The sequence below is a fragment of the Mercenaria mercenaria genome, chromosome 1 (assembly GCF_021730395.1).
Source record: "Mercenaria mercenaria strain notata chromosome 1, MADL_Memer_1, whole genome shotgun sequence".
In the NCBI taxonomy this organism is placed as follows: Eukaryota; Metazoa; Mollusca; class Bivalvia; order Venerida; family Veneridae; genus Mercenaria; species Mercenaria mercenaria.
The window spans coordinates 49446550-49465177 of NC_069361.1; the positions used below are offsets into that span (position 1 = coordinate 49446550).

The window sequence follows — 18628 nt, forward strand, 5'->3', positions numbered from 1 at the left end:
TTCTATATCATCAGTGCATATTTTGTGGTATACATAATAAAATCCATTATGGTAGTTAATTAAATCTTTAAGAAGATTCTTTGGATAATGTTTTTAAAATGAGCCTATGATACGTATGGATGAGTGTACATGCTTTCCAAATAAATGCTGATTCCGTACTTTATTTGACTTTTAAATAGAAGGCCATGCTGGAAACAAGTTGCATGTATTGTTATATACTCTACAGGTACAAAACATAATAGGAAGCACTGTGTATCTTTGTAGAACCATTAAAATTCTGCAACTCAGCAAGATTATCTTTAAAATGCTCCGCAGCTGAAGGGTCGTGAACAGTGTGTTAACTAATCACCGTAGCATTCTCTAAAATGTGTTAAAAACTGAAATTTAACACTTTTTAAGCCTTAAAACATACAAATTAAATGCTAAATAAACAAATTAAAATTTACAATTTACAAAAACGGCGAAATTATGTAAGCATTTAAATGTTGTATGTAAAGTTTACATTATCACTAAATTTATACTGATATTTTTATTGATGTAAACTCGGTCAAGGGGTTAAGAATAAAAAAGCATATTATTTTGAGGTAGACTCCAAAACATTTTCATTATTTGATGCAATTAGCGAATCAAACCATAAAATTGAAAAGGTGAGAAATGAAGTGTTGGCTGTCAAAACTGAAATAGTGGAGGTAAAAAATCAAGTGTTTGAAATTAAGTTGAAAGTCGATGGCATTGAAACAGAGCAGATCAGCATGGAATCCAGAATTACGAAACTTGATTTTCAGATGGAAAAAAATTCATACAGGAATGAAGTTCTTGAATCAGATTTTGAGTCTTTAGCATATAATTATGAGAAGAAATGTGAAGATTTTGATAAACTAGAGAAGCAAATTTATAATTTGGAGAAAGAGAACCGTCAAAACAATTTAAGAATGTTTGGTCTATCTGAGGATGGAGAAGAAACAAATAAATTATTGAAAAGTTAAATTGAAAAAAAGGTGAAAATTGCCTATCCATATCATGAGTACGATTCTTGTCCAATACTTAATGCTAAAAGAATGGGAGCTATCCAAGATGGCCAGCCTAGAATGGTGTTGGTAAAATTTAAACATTTTGAAAATGAAATGAAGATTTTCACGGTGAGAGACGAACTTATGAATAATGGTATTAAAATAGCAAATAACCTTACACATTTGGAAAGGGATAAGTTGAAAGAACTTGGAATGCGAGGAAAAAGAAGGTATTTTAAGAATGGTGTTTTACAGATTTTGCCTGACATGGAACAGGATGACGTGCAGAAAACAAGGATATTTAGAAAGGCATCAAGGAAATCAGATGTGAATCAAGCATCTCTCGTACAAATGGATACCACTATAACAGTGGTGTCTTCAAATATTGACTAGGAGGAGGCCAAAGCTCTGCACATTTTTATAATAATTTTAACATTTTATCCTGGAATATATGTGGTTTTGTAGAAAAGATAAATGAATTTGACTTTATTGAGTATCTAACTTTAAGACATTTGATATTATCTGTCTAAAAGGAAGTTGGGTTATTGATACAGATTTAAGCCAGTATTATTTGAATAACTATGCTTGCCATGTTTGTAATGCAAAAATGTCGAAAAAAAGGTGGCAGAAATATGGGCGGTGTTTTGGTTTATATCAAAAGTACCCTTTCAGCACTATTTAGCCGTATTTGTAAACGTTATTAATATGGAATAATTGTTCGCGTTGATAAAAAATGTTTTAACTTAGGAGTAGATGTTATTTTTTCGTGTTTATATTTACCTTATGAGAATTCGCCTTTTTTATAACAATGAAACGGAATTTTGTATTAAGTGTTTTGAAAGCCCTATTGTTGAAAATGCAGACATTTTTGAAAATTGTGAATTGCTGATTGGTGGCGTTTTAAAATGCAAGGACAGGGCATTTATCAGATAGTGAGTCCGTAAATGAATCCATTCCTGAACTGAAGGAATACATTGATATTTTCAATGATAATGTTGGAATTCCACGACAAAATATTGATGACGTTGTCAATAAAGTTGGCAAGGAATTAATAGAGTTTTGTAAGAGTTATTCTATGTTTATCATTAATGGCAGATTTTGGGTAATAGTGAAGATTTTGCGTATATCAGTACGCATGGATGCAGTGTTATTGATTATTTTATTTGTACTAGAACTATTTTTGATAAGATGTCTCACTTTTCAATAAATTCTAAGTCTTAAACGGAACATTTACCATTAATTCTATGTTTGCAAATTAATTTTACTGAGAATATGTCTTCATTAAGCGATGATTTGTATGAAAATATTACACCTGAAAAAGATATAATTTGTATAAATAAGGAAAAACAGTGAGTTGTTTGAATCTTCACTGTTAGATAATGTAATAGGTGGTGTGTTTGATGAAATTGATAAACAAATTGATGATAGTTATTCAAATATTGACGATATTGGCAAAAATTTTGAAAATGCCGTTTTAGCATGTAGTGACCCGTATAAAAAAACGCAGACGGAAATTTGTAAATAGGTCAGCTGTGGAATAATATTGGTTTGATAAAAAATATAAAGTTCTTAAAGTAAAACGAAATAAATATTCGAGAAAATTTCGTGAAAGTAAATGTATTTAAATTCTAAATTCTTATATTGACTGCAGAAAAAGAGTTATAATGCCGCTTGTTTATATAAACTTGAATCTGCTCTTGAATCAATGGTAAATTGTTTCTGTCTATAAAAAGTTTATATAAAACAGTGAAAGCATGTGTAAGATGTAATAATACAAATACATATACTTTTGAATGTCCTCTTGGGTTGACCCTATACTTTATCTTGGGACCAAACGCCGCTCTTCATGGAATTACACGCCTCAACACGTGTATCATTGAAGGTTCTATGTTCTTTTAGCATGTTTAGTTCTGCTCAACCCGGGGCTAGAGGGCGTGGACGGTAGCCTGCATTTCCACTACCGTCCATGAACAGGCTCAGTCAAACTGAGCCTGCAACATTTTCGTTTTTGTTGTGTTGAGCGACCTGTGAAGTTTCCACTTTTCTCTATTTTATTTGGGACTCTAGAAGGAAAAGGTGTTTTTATAATGATAAACGTATTGAAACTACAAATGCTTTTACATAACTATGTTGGTTAAATTATCATTGTTTAAAATGTCCGAACAAATGGCTATAAACGCCAAAAAGGTATTAGTAATGCTTTTGAACAATATCTATAATTAACTACCAATGTCACATAAAATAGAAAAAGTGGAAACTCCACTTGTCGCTCAACACAACAAAAGCGAAAATGTTGCAGTTTCGGTTTGATTGAGCCTGTTCATGGACGGTAGTGGAAATGAATGCTACCGTCCATGCCCTCTAGTCCCGGGTTGAGCAGAACTCAACATTTACACATGTTAAAAGTACAAAAAAACAACAATTTATAGACATCCGCAGATGTGTTCATACGGCAGTGCACAAACATATTTCAAAATTTTTGACTCGAAGGAATGTCCAATTTTGTTATACGGGTCAGAAATATGGGACCTGGAAGTTATGGAATGTATTGAACGGGTGCATATATATGCATGTAAGAGATTCACGAGTGTTTCTTTGAATTCATGCAATGCAGCTATCATGGGTGATTGCGCTAGAGAACCGATATGTATATATTCCTCTAAAAGATGTATTAAATTTTGGATAAGAACTTTGTATATGAAAAATGATAGATATGTTAAGAAATGTTATCTTATGCTTAAGCACTTAGATGAACTCAAATATAAAAAATGGGTGACTACATAAAGATTAAATCTATATAAGAATGGGTTTGGTTATATATGGGAGAGACAAAAAGTAGAAAATCCAAATCTATTTATTACAACTTATGTTACTAGATTAAAAGATCAATATATGCAAAGTTTGGAGTATGAATGTTTTGAAAATAGGAACTTAATGTTATATAGAAACTTCAAAAGCTGTTTTGATTTTGAAATATACCTAGGTTGTATTGATATTGTGAAATTCAGGCGTAGCATTGCAACCTTTAGGTCTTCTCATCAACTGATGATTGAAAAAGGAAGACATATTGGAATACGAAGAGAAAATCGTTTTCTGATGCACCATTCCCTCTTAAAATGTCCAATCTACGGAAATCTACGTTTAAAGTACATACCTAAAATACTGGGAACATGCAAGTTTGCATAAATTTAAAATGCTAATGTCATGTAAAAATGAAGATATGTTACGTAATTTAGCCATGTTTATATATTATGCCTTTAAGCTTTGATCTGAAATAATAGTTTACTGTAAATATATTAATGTTACATGTATCTGATAAAGTAAGCGTCATTGTATGTATTACTGAGTTACATAATGAACATTCTAACATGCTGTCTTGACAATTTGATGAATTGTATATTTGTATAATTGTATATATGTGTATGGGCCAGTTTCCTTAATGCAAAATAAACTGAACTGAACTTCATTTTTGCAAAAATCCAAACAAGCAAACTTATTAGGGTACAATTAGCATTGAAGTAAAATGCTTGACATCATATAATTGACGGTGTACACTGAAATGAAATATATTAATATATAGATTTTTCAAGGATAAGTTATAGATCATTCCATTTTCCATAACTCAATGAAGAGTTATGTTTCCTATAGATTGTACCTTCTCTCAATATCTTCTGTTAATTTTTGAAAATTCAGAAAATGAAATCGGTGTTTTGGAGTTATTCTACGGACAAATGCTACAAGTCAATTATATATTTAGAACTAATTCTTCAGAAAGGAAACAATGAAGCTATGGTTCTTGTACAAAACATCTTATCTTAATGTCTTACAGTTTGAATAAAGAACAATGTTATAAAAAGTAGGAAGATAGAGTAATATTTTTTTTACATTGCAAATCATCTCAATGGGTTCTGTACAAATACACAAATTGTTAAATGAGCATCTAACAAATGTTCAGCATGCCCATATATGAAATACATACCCGTATATGAAATATTGCTTAGAAATTAATTAATAAACCAATGTTCCTAGGCTAAAGCAACAAAGGCATCTGTTTTAATTTTTTTGTGTATGTAATATTTGTCTAATCTTTGATAAATCACAACAAATTTTTTTTTTCAGAAAAAAATACTTTTCATTCACAACTGAATATATCACATACAGTTATTATATGTAGCTTTTTTCATTTTATTTTCATACATGACAGCACAACAGGCAAAGACTTCACGTCAAGTTGAAAAAATACTGAAGATGAAGATAAATGATTGCACACGAAGTACTAAGAACGGTAATTTGAAAAATACTAAAAGTCAATTCATAAAACTTATTAAAAGCATAAATATTTATGCAATTTATTTATAGCTCACGTCATGTATCTCAGTTATATTTCTTAACTTATAATCGTTAATCATTTAAACGGTAATTTATCTTAGATTTTAAAGCTGTCTTTACTTGTAAGAAAAGGAAATATGTTTATTATCGCCTTTTATTGCTTAACAGCATTACAGACTATCATAAAAGCGGAGTGTGACCAAAGGCAAAAAGAAAAGGATGCCATGCGTCTTTTGTTTGAATTCATTGACATTATTCAGAATCGGGATGACTTTTCTAAAGAAGAAATCAAAAAGATGCTAGAACAAAGGATTCAATGGCATGGTGACCTTTGTGTCGAGTTAGTAGACGATTTACTTTCCTGGTTTACAGATATGAGAAATATTCCCGACACAGTACCTGGAATTGCAGAATTAGGTTGCATCCGAATACCAATAAAGTGCTCTTCAATGAAAGGAATGTTGAAGCATTTAGAGTATATGGATAGTGATGAAAGCAAACAACGTCTTTCAGATATATCATGCAGTCTCAGCAAAATGCTCGGTTTTTCTTGCAGCCTTTCGTGGACCATAGCACCTGACAGTTTACAAAATGTTATGAAAACATTATGTAAGTTTAAGATCGGGCCAGAAAGCTTGTTCAATTGTCTAGGTTTTTGGCACTAAAAGTATTTGTTGTGAAACAGCAGAGTCGAAAATCTTTTGTCTTTCAATAATGATATTTAAGGGCAAGGAAACCATGATAATAAGTTATTTTATGTGAAAGCTTATCTAAAGCCTTTCATAACGCTGAAAGATTTTTAAAAGTTTGAAATTTAAGATAATGACTGATTATGGCGGTTATAAGTGTTAATTACGTCATTTACACACTGCTGATTTTTTATTTAACAAATAAGTTGAAATAACCATTTGAATAGATTAATTTCATATATTTTTGTTGTGTAAGATGTAAGACATGGTAATTTCTCGCAATATAGCTGGGAAAAGTAGAACATTATTTTAAAGAAATAAGTAAATATAATTCAGATACGTATCTAAAATGTTAATAAATCTGCCATGTTTGTTTTTGTTACCATGGAACCAAAATGGCTGCCATTTTAGATAAAATATTTAAATGCTTATAACTTTCTCATTTTTAAGCCTATTTTGAAAATTCTTTCACTGGTTTAAATGATTAAAGAAATCCTAGAAGATGAGAACAGCATTGACATTCCCTTTTATTAAAAATCTATATTATTAATTGTGTATGGAAATAATAATTTCTGTGTCTTGTTTTATATAAGACCAAGTAATATACCAAATACTAAAACTGAGAATGTTTTATGTCTTTATGTACATTAAAACACGTTAATCGTGTTTATATACCGACCTTTCGAAACATTCTTCAAGAACTCAACATACAAGTAAACAGAAATACTCCTGATTTGTTGTCAGCATGCATAATATTTACCTTAGTACATTTTCTTTCAGCGGAAGAATTTAAAATTGTGATTCCATTTGAAAGTAAATCACTGAAAGGCTTAACAGATATGTGGACTTTCTTCGAGGGAGAGGAAGCCAATAGTCATCTAACAAAAATATCGGAAACGTTATCAAAAATTGTTGGTGCAAACGTGAGTCTGACTGCATCAGTTGTAATGGACCAGTTTACAAAGGCAGTGTATGAAAGAAGTAAAGGTAAATATGTTACTTTAAAGACCACGAACATACAGAAAGAAGTATGTCTATCATTTTATCAGTATGTGTTGAAAGTGATATCACATAAATTTTGCAAGTAACTACCGGGTATCAGAGGTCTTTTATCACAAACGGTTAATATATATAAACACCTCTGCTTTTAATATTAACTTCTATTCTATTTATCTTTTTCATAGCAATTGCAAAACCTTACATATATGGCAGGCACGTTTTGCACATCAAATAGCCCAATACAATGAAACTTATAGAGATAGTATAGCAAGGCAAAAGACGCTTGTTACGGCTTGTCCATTATTTTCGCCATTGGCCGTCAAAAGGCTTTGTCATTTCGTGTTCCTGTATTAGCTTTTAGCTCAGATTGTTTTTGTATTTTACATTCAGTGTGCCGTGACCTTAGAACATTGATATTCCTTTTTGATCTGTGTCATTAATTTTGATATACAATCGTCTATTTAATATTAAGATTTCAGATATTTTGTTTATTAGAAAATGTGCTTTTTGGCATTATGTTACCCGTGATATAATCACATATTAAAGAAAAAATGGTACTGTTATTTTAGGAAGCTTTATTCTATTTAAGATAACATATCAAGTTCAATAGATACAAAGGCGCAGGGACAGGAACAACTAGGAAACATTCAAGGCAAGTATGGCAAGATAAACAAAACACTGATTTCTATAAATCTAACTTTACTACAACAACTTTGTTTCAACATACATGCAATATTTGTTAGCTAAATGGAAATGTATTGACATAGTCTTTCGGATATGTTTTAAATTATTTTGAAATTTACATATGTATCTCATACTTCAGAATTACGTCGGATGTGTCGCAAAGATATTATGCCGCAATTCTGCATACGCAATTTTTCCAAATATAGTACAATTTGAGTAAACAGACCACTTAGAGGATGGCAAAAAGTGATCTTTTCACGAAAACTGACTCTTAAGGTATTAGGCCCCTCATAGTGATGTTTAAAAATGGCATTTGCTTGGTATATTCTTACAGTTGACCGTGCTTTACATTGTGTTGCAAATTTTTAAAAAACTTTTACCGTGCCGTTTTTTATAAATTTTGTGTAATTCATGGTATTTCCTCAAGCTCAAGTAGAGACAAATTTCAAAGTGATGGCCTTTATCTAAAACTCTTGCAGAGAATTCATTATACCATTACTTTTTATGAAAGAAACATCAAACTACTGGTAAACAATTATAAAACTTAAAATAAAACTGTCAGTATCATTTTTTTCTAGGGTGCCTCAAGTAAAGGGATTTAATGAGACAGAATTCTAACTCCAACATTGAAAAATTAAGGTCGAATGCTGTGGGTCTGTTTTGAATTTTGCTCATTTCATTCCAAAAATAAGCTTGGGGCAGAAGTAAAACCTACCTGCATTTCTTCCACAATATGTAATCTAAAGAATGAAGGCAAAATAAAGAACTTTTACCGTATGTAACTCCTCAGTATTTTTAAAGATGTCTAACTCTACCCCTTCTGTTTCAGAGGTAAATTCACTTTGAACAGCAAGAAATCGCTTATCAAATGTTTTTTCCCCACTTCTATGCAATAAATCAACAACAAGTCATGAAAGAAGTGAAAACTTACTAGAGAAAAAGGAAAATAAGGGAAAATAAATTTGGTCCCAGTGGGGCTTGAACCTACGCCCCCCTGAAAATTGCAGTCAAAGTAGGTTTATGGTAAGAATTGAATACTCTTCAAAAAGAAGGTACTCTATTATGGGCCTAATACCTTAATTCAGCATACTAGTATTTTGTTCTTTCAGCTTTGGGGTAAATTCCAATAACGGTATCTTGCATTTCCACTACCGTTCATGAAGCTAAATCGAACCAAGCCTGCAACATTTTCATGTCGTGTTGAGTAACCTGTGTTTTTCCTCTTTTTCTATTTTCCTTACAAAGAGGACTGAAAAAGTGGTCTCTTCATGCAAGCGGTTTCACTGTACTATTGATGAAAATATAACACACATTTCTCTCATTACTACTCTCTCTATTTCAAATACCGTTAAAGCTCCTCCAAATAGCAGTCTGAGTTTACGAGAATTACTATCAGGGCCCGACAAAACCGTCTAAAAGACGGACTAAATAGCAGCCTTGTCGTGCCATTCACGAATGTCTCTTGGTTCGCTGGCCTCTAATATAAGCACGCCTCTTCTGTTTGACAACAGTCTTCATATTGAACTCATATACATATACTAATGTTTACCTACTATAAACACACAACTTCTTGTAGACACACCCTTTCCTCTCCTATCAACAAAACTTAAAATAATTAGGTTTGTGATTTAAAAAATATAGCTAAATTTACTTACGAAAATTATAAACTGGCTCCTAAATAAACACTCAGTTTTATACAATGAATATTCAGCTACAAACTGGGATTTAAAGGTTCTTTAATTTCCTATAGTACCAAGTGCAACATTTTACCCTCCTAGATAACTATTGAATGATCTCCTCTTTTCGCATAAAGAGTACTAAGTTAGTTGCCCCGTACATGAATTCAGTACTTGAATTATATGTTGTTAAATTGTCCTGTCCTTTGGGGTCATGGAGTCCATTTAATAAATATGTAATAGAATTCCGCTTAAGCCGGTGCTAAGGGGTGTGAAATGTATTGCAATTTCAATTATCTCTCGTGAGCAAACTCAATTAAACCTAGTCTTTTCTAATGCATGCTGGGTTGCATTACACTGACACCATATTGTACCTTATCCCTGAGTATGCTAACCATTGTAAGAGCCATTGTCATGAACTGGAAATTGTACTAACCCATTTCAAAGGCACATTTCTCACCTAAAACATACATTTCGGTTAATGGGTACTATGCATATTTAACAAGTGGTAATTTATCTTCCATCGTGCACGAGTCACATTGTCTCTATATTTTTCTTATCGCAGAGACAATATATATATTTCACCATTTCGTTAACGTTAAAGAAAAATCTTGAATGAACTTCGCGGTCTAGACGACACGACACATGTTCTAAGTAAAAACAGAACGTGTAATATTTACATTCATATAATAAAATTTGAAATGATAAATCATAATAGCCATCATTTGTATTGTTTATTCAATTCACAATGCACATTTATGTCGAACAAACACATTGTAGCGTACGTGTATAGTAAAACAACAATTGAAATCGTTCAGATGGAGCTCTTGGTACTACCTGTATCACGGGACTGTTATGCATCCTACCCCCGTTAAGCATGTCTTCTATTCTATTTTAGCCCGCCCGCTTAGCTCAGTAGGTAAGAGCGTTGGTCTACGGATCGCGGGGTCGCGAGTTCGATCCTCGGGCGGAGCGTATGTTCTCCGTGACTATTTAATAAACGACATTGTGTCTGAAATCATTAGTCCTCCACCTCTGATTCATGTGGGGAAGTTGGCAGTTACTTGCGGAGAACAGGTTTGTACTGGTACAGAATCCAGAAACACTGGTAAGGTTAATTGCCCGTCGTTATATGACTGAAATACTGTTGAAAATCGGCGTAAAACCCAAAACAAACAAACAAAATTTATTCTACTTTAGTAACACAGCATACGGTTACTTCATAATTTCACAGGTGATATCGCCAATACGAAATATAAATAGACTGAAGACAGTTTATATTAAAGCCTAACAGTTTCCGAAAAAATAAAGAAAATTGCATTTATGAGATATTAGGTGGAATAAGAATCTAAAATATCGCTGAAAAATACGGATATGATCTGATAGTTTTGTTTTAAATATGAGTCGTGAAAAAGAAACATAAAATGTTGGGTTTTGCTTTAACATCTATGAATTTAAAGTTAAATGATCCATTCTTTTCTGAAATCTCTCTTTTCTGAATAAATAAACAGATGATTAAAAAATATCTTTAGAAAAACCAGAGGAATTGTTGCAAGAAGATGGAATAAAACAACACGCTGTAGAAATGAAGTCGGAGGAAAAAAGCCCAAAGCCAAAGAGGAAAGAACATGATTCTAAAAGCAAGAAAAAGGGAGCAGTCGGAAAGCTAAAAGACGTCGTGTCCTCAACATTTTCGTTTTTACAATTTAAGTCTTACAGAAATCAAGGTAATCTATGTCCAATATTTTTTTTCTATTATTTCTATATATTGTATTTCAAAACAGTTTGCTTCGAGATTCATGTGATTCGTGTGATTATGCCCCCAACCACCTAACTGTCCGTCCATAACTCTTAATTTCTGATCAATAACTTGAGAACGATTTAACATAGAACTTTCCAACAGATATGATGATTTCTATTGATTTTACAGCCATATTGTCAACGTCAAGGTCACAGGGACCTGAACATGGAAAGCAATTTCCGATCAATAACTTGAGAACCACTTAACTAAAATATATAAACTTCATAGGATGATTGGATATATAGAGTATACGACCCCTATTGATCTCGGTCACTTGATAAAAGGTCAAGGTCATGGAAAGCATTTCTGATCAATTACTTTAGAACCATTTGTCACAGAATCATCAAACTCATATGTTGAAAGGGCTAACGGAGTAGATGACTACTACATGTATTATGTTTAGGATAAATCAGTCAAAAGTAGAGGTCACAGGGGCCTGAAAATGGAAAAAATACTTCCAATAAAAACCATTTGACCGAGAGTATTAAAACTTAATTGAGTAATTGGACATGCAGTGAAGATGACCCTTAAAGATTTTGAAACATTCAATTCATCAATAATGAAGGTCTCAGAGGCCACCCATTAATCAACCAACCGTCACACTTTTTTCTTTCCGATCAATATCTGGAAAAGTAGCTGACAGCTATTGTTTTTGGCGTCGATCAAAAGTGAAGTTCACAGGGGCCTAAACATTGAAAACATTTTCCAATCGCAAGGCAGAGAACCATTTGACCCACAACCTTCATACTTAATAGGTTTAAGGGCATAACGGAGTAAATGACTATTAATATTATCACAACGGAAGGAGGGGGGATATATACTCAGCGTCACAGAAAAGTTACCACCCTAATGACCCTTATATTTCAAAAAGCGTATTGGACTGTGTTAAAAGCATAACACGACTACATTTTTGACGCAACTGAAACGTCACTGGTGTAAAGATTTGTCAAATTCGATTGACTACATTTGAGGCACGGGCTACACATGCAAAATCACTTTTTTTCTTCAGTAATGTCGACATGTACGAAAATTCTATCGCAAATCATTTATCGCACTTAAAAGTTAGTCGACAGACTAAAAGGAAAACGTTAACAAAAACAGAATATCCTTGCTAAGCATGCCACGTTTAAGGCACGATCAACGCCATCAGGCCATTGGCATGACCAAGGCCATGAAAAAGTGACGTCGATATTGTATAAAAAAGTAAAGAGGTATATATTAAATGGTTACTTTTCAATGACGCCCAGTTTCGCTTTGGTGTTGTCCGTTTGTCCGCCCGCCTGTCCGCAATTTCGTGTCTGCGTACCTGGTATTATATTTGGGATTTCACAATGCCATATTTAAGTTATGGTCCTTGACCTAGTGAAAAATACAAATAAAGTGCTTGTGTAGCATGTTTTTTTTTATCAAACATTCACCTAGAGTCATGAAATCAAGTAGGCATATTTTCCAACATGTGAATTCGTGCACCTGAATTAAACTTTGTTGTTTCTTTCACTTTGCAAGACTAGATTAGTTTATACAAAACAGAGTTCTTATCATTCACGATTCAGTGTTTCTTACATTTATTAAAGCTAAAACGGGTCATGTTCAGTTGACAGGTTTAAGGCTGTAATCACTGTCGTGTTTTTTTTCTTTTTTGTTGCTTATATCATTTGTCTGTTGCCCCACTTGAAAACTATTCAACGGAATTTGTTAGAATTTCACATAATATAAAAATGATATGTTGCAGCAAATAAGAACGATAATTCTATCTTGCTTTCCTTTTCTTTTTTTATTTCTTCTCTCTATTTTATTAAGGCATAACACTTATTTCTGGAGCATAACTAAAAACTATTATCACATATGCCATTGAGTAGAAGACTTTTGCACCGCCGTATGAACACATCTGTGTTTCTTGTACTTTTAGCATGTGTAAGACTTCTGCTCAACCCGGGGCTTCAGGGTATGTACGGTAACATGCATTTCCATTGCCATCCATGAACAGGCTCAATCGAACTGAGCCTGCAACATTTTTGTTTTTGTCGTGTTAAGCGACCTTTCCACTTTTTCTATTTAACATGCATACTGTTCATTGCTTTTGAAACATTTTCATTCATTGGACCTCCGTTTCTCAAAACAGTTGCTTTGGCAGGGGAATAGACGTGTATAAAAGAGTTCCACGTAAGACTGTGTCTCTTTTAAGCAGTTTTTGTAAAGTTTTTTTTTAATGTTAACTAGTTTTTCACTAGTTTGGAATGTATTTAAAATTTACACACTTGTCAATTGTTGTAAGCTGATATGACATGTTCTATAGTCCTGTTATGCATTTCTTCAAAATTATGCCTGTTTTGGACTTTAAAAAATTATGCCTGTATCATTTTGACACACATCATGTTAAAAATCATTTTTGTGCGGGAATTTATATGCTCAATATACAAAGTTTCCTTTGTTTCTTGTTCATTCAGTATATTTGTTATTTGTGTTACAATTGTTTGTAAAACCAGAAAATGAGAAATGTACATGTTTCCGTATGTATTATTAAATCAGCATTCGTTTGAATTGCAATTGCGTGTCCGGTAACAGTACTGTTAATTGCTAGTTATCATAAATTATGTATCAGGACAATGACTAGACTGATTTAGCCATAGGTTTACTATCATTGCTAAATAGTTTATTTCATACATTAGATGGGAATAATACAAGTGCATGGGGCAAATCAGAGGATATCAGTTGGTCATTTGTCAGTTTGTGATATTAGATTATCATTACTTTGAATTGCAATTGCAGATGATGGAAGAACCACATATAAAGGCACAGCAGATGGAAATAATGCTGAACGGGAAACTACAAAAATTGACATTTCCCCAAGTTTTGAGCCTTTAAAAGGTAATTCGCCTTCCTACAATATTTTTGAAGAAGTGATACAAAAAATATACAAAGACTTTAAGAAGGTTGTTCTGTAATTTTTTATTAGATTAAAATCATACAAATAAGAAATTGGGATACAAAAGAAAGATTCTGGTCACAGATATGTCAGCGTGTCAGTCAGATGATTGCAAAAAAGAACAATTTTAACAAATGGTCAAATATATTTAAAGGTACATGAAAGGTGAAAAATCTCCTAAAATGTTCCTTAACTTGAAAACCACTTGACCCAAACTATTGAAACTTCATAGGGTGACTGGACACGCAGAGTATATGACTCCTATTGATTTTGGTTCACTTTGGGATCAGAATATAGAAAACCATTTCTGATCAATAACTTGAGAACAACTTGTCCCAGAACCACCAAGCTCATAGATTGAAACGGCTTACGGAGTAGAAGACTACTAGACATTGTCGGTCTAAGTGTATGCAAATATCGGACAGTGAATGTCAACTTAATCCTAGGGATTCTCAAAATTCTTTTTATTTCAGGTTTCGAGCATATGTAATGATTCTTTCACAAAATTCCGTTCAATATTGACTTCTTGCATTTTGAGACTTTTACAGTTCATCAAGTCTTAAAGAGTCTAACGTTTATTTTTCAATGTACTCAACTGTTCAAACGAAAAATGTGCAAATCTTGCTGTATGTAATACCCGTGCATTTTGAGATCAGTACAAGGAACAATAAATAATTTTCCACACCCAAAATAATTGCATTTTGAAACAAATATCACAATACAATCGCTTCTCTGTACTGTATGAAAATGTTCGCAATGATATTTTAAGCTTATACGGATGAAAGCTAATTGAAGAATATCAAAGATTTGTTCCATCAATACTTTTGTTATGACAATTATCGTTTTAATTTGAAGGTGAAATACATGCGCATGTGCATCCACTAATACTTTACACAAGACCATGGTGTTCATACCCAGATTTGTATTTCATGTATTTGATTGTATTTTCTCCTTCTCTCACATTATTTACATTTTTTAGCTCACCTGTCACATAGTGACAATGTGAGCTTTTGTGATCACCCTTCGTCCGTCGTCAGTCCGTCCGTCCGTCCGTCCGTCTCGTGTGTCCGTGCATCAACAATTTCTTGTCTGCACGATAGTGGTTTCATTAATGATTTTATTTTAACCAAACTTGCACACAACTTGTATCACCATAAGATCTCGGTTTCTTTCTTGAACTGGCCAGATCCCGTTACAGGTTCCAGAGTTATGGCCCCTGAAAGGGCCAAAATTAGCTATTTTGACCTTGTCTGCACAATAGCAGCTTTATTTATAATTTGATTTTTACCAAACTGGCACACAACTTGTATCCCCATAAGATCTCGGTTCCTTTTTTGAACTGGTCAGATTCCATTATGGGTCCCAGAGTTATGGCCCCTGAAAGGGCCAGAATTAGCTATTTTGACCTTGTCTGCACAATAGCAGCTTCATTTATGATTTTATTTTAACCAAACTTGCACATAACTTGTATCACCATATGATCTTGGTTCCTTTCTTGAACTGGCCAGATCCGCTTATGAGTTCCAGAGTGATGGCCCCTAAAAGGGCCAGAATTAGCTATTTTGACCTTGTCTGCACAATAGCAGCTTCATTTATGATTTGAATTTAATCAAACTTGCACAAAACTTGTGTCACCATAAGATCTCGGTTCCTTTCTTGGACCGGCCAGATCCCATAATGGATTCCAGAGTTATGGCCCCTGAAAGGGCCAAAATTAGCTATTTTGACCTTGTCTGCACAATAGCAGCTTCATTTATGATTTGGTTTTAACCAAACTTGCACAAAACTTGTATCACCACAAGATCTTGGTTCCTTTCTTGAACTGGCCAAATTCCTTCATGGGTTCCAGAGTTATTATTATTATTATTATACCAGATTTATATAGTTATGGCCCCTTAAAGGTCCAAAATTGGCTATTTTGGCTTTTGCAGCCATATAGAGACTTCATTTATGGTTTTATTTGATACAAACTTCCAAAATATCTTCAACAACAATAAATCTTGGATTCCATGACAAATCAGATCCATTCGTAGGTTCCAGAGTTATTTTATATCTGATTACCTCCCCTGATTGTAATCAAAATGGATTTATATCAGTAAGTACTTATAGGACTTATTTGAAATTCATTATTGTCATTAGTTGGACTGAGTAAATGAGGGTAGATAACTATGGACTGATTTTATGTCAAATTACCTCCCTTTATTTCAAATTAAAATGGGTATATCTCCATAACTAATGAAGATACTGATCTGAAATTTCATTTATGTCAACAGATTTATTTGGCAGATCCTTCTTTTGTTAACTTACAATCATTTTTTTTAATTACTTCCCTTTTACGTTACAATAAATAGCTTGTTTTTAATAACTTTTTTATTATTGGCCGTAGGGAAAAACCAAGAACACTTTTCTGTAGTGGATGGTACCTCCAATTTTTAGGTGTATTTTGACATATCTGTACCTTGTAAGAATGTTTTTTCTTTTTGGTTTAATTTCTTCTCTTTGTTGTTCCTGTCCTTTGGACTTAGACATTTTTTCTGAGGACCTTCTTGTCCTCAAGTGCAATGATAACAGGTGAGCCATATAGGGCCATCATGGCCCTCTTGTTTACTGGTGCACACGTTTGAAATTTAAGATCTGTGAAAACTAAAGGTGTGTGTTAGAATGGCAAACAACATGCTTTCCTTGGATCGCGTCCTGCAAAATAGTTAACAACAGCAGCCAATCGAGCGTTGTTATGTCTAGAATGATTTACCTTTACGTGACGTCATAGCCATATGAGTTTCATGGAAGTTTAAAGCATACTGCCCATTTATCTTTGCGAATACAATGGTAAAGTTAATATTTTAAGATGGTGTTTTTTCCCCAATAAATTATTTGGCAGTACTTGACAGATGACATTTTTGACTAAATTGTAATACGTATTCATATTAGTTGAAACCACATATTGTTTCCCATAGACTTACATTATAACATTATGGTGTGTATTGCCTTCCATAAATCGAAACATGTATATCTAATTACATGTTTTTCAAGAACTATCTTAGTTCTACCGAAATATCGGACGAAAAACATATGAATTTACTTTATTTAAGTAATTTTCGTGTTAATGAGTTGACTCCCTGTTTACATCGTTGGCATGGCGGGAGAAATCCGTTTGATAAAACTTTTTTATTCAATGTACATGAAACATAACAAATTTTGTCAAAATGTATAATAAAATACTGCAAATGCAGTAAAAATGTCAGTTTTGAAAAAAATCACTTCTTGGGTTTGTTTACATGATTGACCACTTAGAACGCACAGACGTTACCTTATTCCCAGGTATACACTTACCTCATTCCCAGTAAGTTTGTACTTTGGTGGTCTCTGATCTATAGCATTTTTATAAATTATTTTATATATTTCTATAAGTAGTAATAAAAAAGTCGTTAAAAACTGTCATTAAGATGTTGGCGGATCCGTAATGGCGCAGTGTGACTCACGTGCCATAATCATAATGATCCTGGGAAACCGGAATGTCAGCGCGTTCAGACGTTGACGTAATCAAGCAACGTCATTATGGCGGGTGAAGGGGTGCTGAATCGTTTCACATCGATTGTCAAATAATGATGGCAAATGATCTTTATAAATTTGTAAAATATGTAAAATGAAAACACCAAATTAAATATGAAGCGAAGGTTCATAATAAAAGGTCAATAAACGGCTAGTCATAATGGCACGCCTAGTTTCATAATGGACCTCGAGCATTTATGGCACTAAGAAGGTACAACCAAGCCGTATATTAACCGCTTAAAGGGGAATAGTCAAAATTTGACCATGTATATATTTAGCAAGAATCTAATGAATACTATAAAGTGGCCAAAAAATATAAAAATCGGACTACAACCAAAACATATATGGCTATTTAAATATTATCAATTAATTAAACGGCAACCATTTTGGGCAAGTGACGTCATCGTCATTTCCTTATATGGCGTAGTCCATTCGTCCGTCCGTCTGCAATTTCGTGTCTGCGCATCTGGTGTACAAATAAAGTGCTTGTGTTGCATATATCTTAAAAGAAAATACCTAGAGCTATATTATTACGTAGGAATATTATCCAGTATGTGAATTTGTGCACCTGAGTTAAACTTTGTTTTTTTTTTTTCTTTTCGCAAGACCAGAGTAATGGCCATTGACTTAGTAAAGAAAAAAGATTTTGCTTCATGTATGTCAAAATGTAGAGTCATAAAACATTGGATAATTGTTTTATAGCCTATATAATTTTGCATCGGATATTCTTTTTAAAATTTAACTCAGCTAGGCGTGAGTAATGGGCCTTCAGTGAAAAATACATATAAAGTTCTTAAAAGTTTCTTTTGCAAACATCTTAAAATGTTTAACATTGAGTCAAAAATCTATTTAGAGTGACAAAAGTGGGGCACGTGTGTCCTATGGACAAACGTCTAGCTTATACTAAACAGACTTGTAATCATTCATGATTTAGTGTGTCATACATATATATTCGAGTTCAA

At 33.1% G+C, this 18628-nt stretch overlaps 1 protein-coding gene across 1 annotated transcript in view; it reads left to right on the top strand.

The window, feature by feature from the left end:
* LOC123538728 (uncharacterized) overlaps positions 1-18628 on the top strand; it is a 69911-nt gene that overhangs the window by 11531 nt on the left and 39752 nt on the right. Inside the window, exons 4-9 of the mRNA XM_053547094.1 lie at positions 5215-5295; positions 5508-5948; positions 6809-7015; positions 7617-7679; positions 10920-11114; positions 13958-14056. Of these exons, the coding sequence (XP_053403069.1) occupies positions 5215-5295; positions 5508-5948; positions 6809-7015; positions 7617-7679; positions 10920-11114; positions 13958-14056 (1086 nt within the window). The remainder of the gene's footprint in view (positions 1-5214; positions 5296-5507; positions 5949-6808; positions 7016-7616; positions 7680-10919; positions 11115-13957; positions 14057-18628) is intronic.